Genomic DNA, 6,358 nt, shown 5'->3' with positions numbered 1-6,358 from the left:
CTCAGCCACAATAAACTTCTGCTGTAAAGAATTCAACAGATTCACAACCATTTGAGAGAAGAATTTCTTCCTTATCTCTATCTTAAATGTGTCACCCCATTCTCATACGAGGTAGTCAGGTCCAAGACTGACCGAGAAGGAAACCAAATTTTCTGCATCCAACCCGTTAAATCAGTATAAATCCTGTATGTTTCAAAAAGGAGCAGGATTTTTTTTTGTGATAGTATTGGGTCCGAGCAGACAAAGGCAATGGATTTCAGCGTTTCCTCCCATTTTATTTTATCTTCGTGAAAAACGTCACTGACTCTGACAGAGCTACTCTCTTTGTTATTTTTAATGTCAGGAACTCGTGTTCATTTTCAGGATTTGCACAGGAACAACAAATCCTCATTCCTTGACTGGCAATCAAGCCCAGGAAACAGCAGTGAGAAGACTGAATCACAACTAAAAAAGAAGCACAAAGAAAGGTGCATGCAATGCTTGCAACTTTTCTTGTTGACATTGCTTTCGACTTTTTTTGGTCAGTTGAAGAATGATAGATTCACTGAAGTTTTAACAGCATGGAGAGAGACCCTTCGACCAATTAGATTGTTGTCAGCCAACCAACATTTGGCTTGTAAACCCAGTTTCCAGCACTTCAGCCAAGTGCTCATCTGAAATGTTATTCAATGTTTTGAGGGCTTAAGCTGAACAAAAAGAGCGCTTCCAAACTTTGAGAGAAAACATTGTGGCTTTCTGGAACACAAAATGCCCATCTTCCTCGTTTGACGGCAGTTCTGAAAGCCAAACTCTTTCTCAGAGCATTTGTCAGTTTTCTTCACATTGTCAACAGCGTGGGTTTAAATCTTACCACTAATGACCGCTTATTCCAACCTCTTTGTTCATCTGAGGTGTGGTTTCCCTCAGGTTAAACCACCACCAATTTTCTCTATTAATAAAACAGTCATAATGTGTATGGCCTGACTTTATAATTCATTGCTAACAAAGTGTGGAGCTGGATGAACACAGCAGGCCAAGCAGCATCTCGGGAGAACAATTCATTGTGCTTTGTGTTTATAATTCATTGTGTGGTTTGGTGTCAGACTTTGTCATAGCCCTGGGACGCACCGGAGATATTTTGTTCTCTCTACATGTGTTTTAAATGTAAGTTGTCCTCGTAGGAGAAAAATAGAAAGATTACTTGCGCCGATAGCAATAAATAAATTTAATATCTACAATGGCGGCGGCTTCACCCAGAACTCTGAACGATACTGACGAGGCTCCTATTTTTTGCGCAAAATTGTTTATCACTGCGCATGCGCGTTACCGCGTCTAGAGCATGCGCAGTTGGAGTCGTTTCGCGGAGAAGTTGCTCTTTTTTCGGCTCCATAAAAAGGTAATAATACGGCGGAACAGAAGAAGCGATGGACCGGGCGGTTAGACGAAGAGGCTTCGTAAAGACTTTGTGAATGTGACAAGCCATGTATAAAGAAACTATCTGTCCCCGCTTCACAAAACGAGACAAATTGAGGCTCTTCCGCAGCCACAGGCCCGAGGTGCGGACGCGCGGGGTTGGGTTGGCGGGGGGGGTCCGCCATCTTTATAGGAGGTAAAGGGCAGCACGGCGCATGTGCGATTATCCTGAGCGAAGGGAGGAGAATGCTGTGAATGTCTCTCCTGGACTGACATGATAGAGTTTATAAACTGCTTTTTCAGGGCGTGAGGAGGGGCGGATTTACAAACAGCAAACTCCAGTAACATAAATATTTGTCTCTTCTGAATTTCTGTCTTGGACTGACTGAGATGGCTTCTGTAACAGTGTGCTAGAAGAGAATTTACAGATTGGAAACTCAAACCAAATGACATTCTAGGATCTGAGTGTGCCACTTTATTCATAATTCATTCAGCACTGGATATTATTAGCCTTTGAATGCAAGTATTAAGTAAAACAAAAGTAACAGAAAATTTCTCCCATACATCTCCCAGTAACTCTTGGCCAATATCTTAAATCTTTGTCCCTAACACTTTTACTATAAGCTAATGGGGGGCAGCTACTCTTTATCTACCTTATCTCAACCTGCCATAAAACTAGATACTCTTGTCAAATCTCACTTAACTCTCCTTTGCTCTGTGTAGGACAAACTTGAGTTTCTCCAGCCTGACCATAAAACTAATATCCTTCGTATCTTGAACCATTCTGAGAAATCTCTCCACAGATCTTCACATCTTTTGTGGTTATCATATGTTTGTGCAGACCGAAATGCCCTGTAATCGTATGGATGATGTTATCACACATGGGCAATTATTCAGTGACATCACCCTGTTGCTGGGTATTTCCTCAACTCAGAATTTCCTCATACCTCAGTGTTTCTGATATCTTTTGAGCTGCAGACTGTGGCATTTGATTTTAAAGTTGAAAACGATTAATTTATTTTAATATTTTTAACCAGTAACCTAAATAATTCAGCTTCTAATTCTGTTCTCAGTTATCTATGAAAGCTTGATAGGGCTCTGGGGCGGGTGCATCCCCTTTACTGCAGATCTGAACCAATGTTCATCACTTGCTCTCCCTGATCAACTCTCTGTCATTGTTGAAATTCTTCTGTCTCCAATAATGGGTGTAACTGTCTTAGGTTTTTCAATGTTCCTTCCATTGACTCTCTAAATGAGGTTTATACATTCCCTGCCCATTTGCTGCAGGCAATTATCTTCCCTTAGTAGTTCTCTCAAAGCCGTTAGGTAAGGAGTTATTCGCCCAGTGAAGATGAAGGGACTGTGATATTTGCTCAGATCAATGACAATTAATGTATGTTATTATACTGCTTTTCAGATAATGGAAACTTCCAAGCTGTTCCTCGTGAGTATTATAACGTAACTTTTAATTCCATTCATATAACAAGATATTAGGGAGGTAACAAAATGCTTTATGGCTAAATATATAGTTTTGAAGGAATAGTTTAAATGGCAAAACTGGGGTTGACAGAGTGGGAATTTTAGTGAGGAGATTTCACAGTTTGTGGTCTTGGTAGCTGAAGGTTGAGGACACCAAATGTGGAACAATTAAAATCGGGAATGCACAGGAGGTTGGAATAAGAGATAATGCGGATATCTCAAAGGGCCTTTTTAAAATTGCTCGTGAGTTAGCATTTCTTGGCCAGCCCCAATTGTCCATGAAACCATGGGAGGACCTTACAGAGATAGATATGACAGTATGAAAGTATAGAATAGAAGGAGGTAAAATTTTAATTTTAGCTGCACCAGCACAGAGTGGTGAATGAACAAGTCTTGGTGCAAATGCACAAGTGGGTAGCAGAGTTTTGGATGACCTCAGGATTACATTACTGGGTAAATAATCTGCGCCTCCTTCACTTAGAGCATTGTGGGTGATCTTATCAGAAGGTAAAGCTGCAAAGGCAGCAGCACATGGTTGAGAAAATGGGCAGTGGTAAAAACCTCTTTCAGATACAGTCCGTGGAAGGAACAATAAAACATTAAACAGAGCTCTTAATAGAGGCAGAGGTAGTTAGACAAGTGTAGAGAGGGGAACATGAGAGGTGAATGAGGACTATACTAGGGTGGTTAAGTCCTGAAGGAACAAAGGCATGAATTAGAGTTTCAGCAGCAGATGAGCAGAGACTAGGAGGAGTTGGGTGATGTTGCTGAGGTGGAAGTACGCATTCTTGGTGATGATGGAGATACATGATTAAAAATTCATCTTGGGGTGAAATATTTCACCATGATAATGACGTTTGGTTCAGGCTCACAGTTGCCAGGGAAGAGGATGGAGTCAATGGTAGGCACTGGAGTTTGTGCTGAGGACTAAAGACAAAGGGCCTCAGTTTTGCCATTACTTGAGTGGAGAAAATTTCTGCTGCTTCAAGTTTGGATGTTAGACAAGTCAGGACAGTGTGTGACCTGGACGGAATTAGGAGCTGATGGTGTTCACATCCACCTCCTGCCCCTTCTTGGTCATGGAAGCTGAGTATTTGGAAGACTCTGACAAAGTTCTGATCAAGTTGTAGGTGTTGAAAACCCTTCTCTTTCAGTTGCTATCTTCACACAGAATGCAGAGTCTTGTGAAAGATTCTTTCTCACTCAGTTGTTTGTTTGACATCAATTTTACAGGATATTAGAAGGGGAGGATTTACAAACCAACCATCACACCAGGATCTGATGGAGTCATCCATTTTATCACAAGTGGAACGTGATCATATTTTGAACATGGAAGGAAAAAGCTCCGTTCATACTGGAGAGAAACTGTACACGTGTTCTGTATGTGGACAAGGCTTCAGCCAATCATCAGAGCTCACAAACCACAAATGCAGTCATGCTGGGGAGAAACTGTGGAAATGTGGGTATTGTGGGGAGGAATTCATCTCCCCATCAGAGCTTGAAACTCATCGACACAGTCACATCAGTAACAGGCCATTCAGCTGCTCAGTGTGTGGGAAGGGATTCATTCAGTCATCTCACCTGCTGCAACACCAGGTCGTTCACAATGAGGAGAGACCATTTCAATGCACAGAATGTGGAAAATACTTTAAAACATCCAGGAACCTGACATCCCATCAACTAGCGCACATTAATGAGAGACCTTTTAAATGCCCAGACTGTGGAAAATGTTATAAAACCTCTGAGGACTTGACATCCCATCAACATGCTCATACTAACGAGAAACCTTTTAAATGCCCAGACTGTGGAAAATACTATAAAACGTCTGGGGACCTAATGGCCCATCAAAGTGCTCACACGGAGGAGAGACCTTTTAAATGCCCAAACTGTGGGATGTGCTTTAAAAGTTCCAGGGACCTGCTGTCACATCAACTTGCTCACATTAATGACAGACCTTTTAAATGCCCAACCTGTGGGAAGTGCTACAAAACCTCCAGGGATCTGATGTCCCACCAGCATGTTCACTCTGAGGAGAGACCGTTCAGGTGCTCTCTCTGTGGGACTGGGTTCAGGCGATCATCTGACCTCATGGAACACCAGCAGGTTCACACTGGGAAGAGACCATTCAGCTGCTCCAAATGTGGGAGGGGATTCACTCGGTCGTCCAACCTGCTGAGACATCAGCAAGTTCACACTGCGGAGAGATCTTTTAAATGCCCAGACTGTGGGAAGTGCTACACAAGCTCCTGGGGACTGACTTGTCATCAACGTGTCCACAGTGAGGAGAGACCTTTCAAATGCTCAGACTGCGGGAAGTGCTTCAGGAATTCTGTGGAACTGAAGTCCCATCAAAGTGTTCACACTGAAGAGAGACCTTTTAAATGCTCAGACTGTGGGAATCACTTTACAAGTTCCTGGGGACTGTTTTATCATCAACGTGTTCACATTGAGGAGAGACCTTTCAAATGTCTCGTCTGTGGGAAGTGCTATCGAAGTTCTGTGGAACTGATGTCCCATCAACATGTTCACATGATGAGAGACCTTTCAAGTGCTTTCGTTGTGGGACTGGATTCAGGCGATCATCTCAACTCTCAGTATACCAGCGACGTCATACAGGAGAGAAAGCATTTACCTCCTCCATGTGAGAAAAACCTGTGAGCTCACCCATTGGCCCTGCTGAGACAGCAGAGAGATCACTCATGGGGACAGATCAGTCATCTGCTCCATGTGGGAGAAGGAATTTACTCAGTCATCAACCCTGTTCAAACACCACAGAGTTTGCACATCTTAATGCCGATTGGACTTTGCTGTTCATCACATTCAAGATTGAAATCAAAGTCTTTATGTTGTGTAAGAAAAAAAGTCAAATAAATTAGTTTTGCATTAACATGGTGTGACAGGACAGTGTAAGAATGTGATCACGGAGTGCTTTGATGAGTCAGCACAACTTTGTCAAGGGGGAGTCATGCCTGATAAATTTATTAGAATTCTTTGAGCGGGTAACAAACAAGTGATAAAGGAGAGCCAGTGGATATGATCTGTTTGGATTTCCAGAAGGCATTTGACAAGGTGCCATACCCGAAACTCTGAAATAAGGTAAGAGTCCATGGTGTTAGGTACAAGGTACTGTCCTGGCTGACTGGCAGAAGACAGAATTTTGGAATAAAGTGGACTTTTTCAGATGTCAGCTGGTGACTAGTAGAGCTCAACAGGGGTCAGTGTTGGGACCACAACTATTTATGTTGTACATTAGCGATCTGGACAAAGGATTTGAGGGTATTGTCGCTAAGCCTGCAAATAATAGGTGGAGGATCACATCATCCTGAGGAAGCAGGAAGGTAGCAGAAGGACTTGGACAGGCTGGGAGAGTGGTCAAAGTGGCAGGTGTAATACAGTGTGGAAAAGTGGGAGGTTATACATTTTGTGAGGAAGATTAGAGGCATAGACTATTTTCTGAATGGGGAAAAGCTTCAGAAATCTGAAGTGC

At 42.6% G+C, this 6,358-nt stretch overlaps 1 protein-coding gene across 1 annotated transcript; it reads left to right on the top strand.

Annotated features, from left to right (window-relative positions):
- Positions 1-1,331: 1,331 nt before the first annotated feature.
- Positions 1,332-5,758, top strand: LOC125454341 (zinc finger protein 501-like). Its single transcript, XM_048535005.1, has 3 exons — positions 1,332-1,535; positions 2,810-2,836; positions 4,105-5,758. Exons 1-3 carry the CDS (start codon positions 1,461-1,463, stop codon positions 5,527-5,529), a joined length of 1,527 nt encoding a protein of 508 aa, XP_048390962.1. The 5' UTR covers positions 1,332-1,460; the 3' UTR covers positions 5,530-5,758.
- The last annotated feature ends 600 nt before the right edge of the window (positions 5,759-6,358 follow it).

The sequence above is a fragment of the Stegostoma tigrinum genome, chromosome 7 (genome assembly GCF_030684315.1).
Source record: "Stegostoma tigrinum isolate sSteTig4 chromosome 7, sSteTig4.hap1, whole genome shotgun sequence".
NCBI lineage: Eukaryota > Metazoa > Chordata > Chondrichthyes > Orectolobiformes > Stegostomatidae > Stegostoma > Stegostoma tigrinum.
This window is presented reverse-complemented; position numbering and strand designations above follow the sequence as displayed.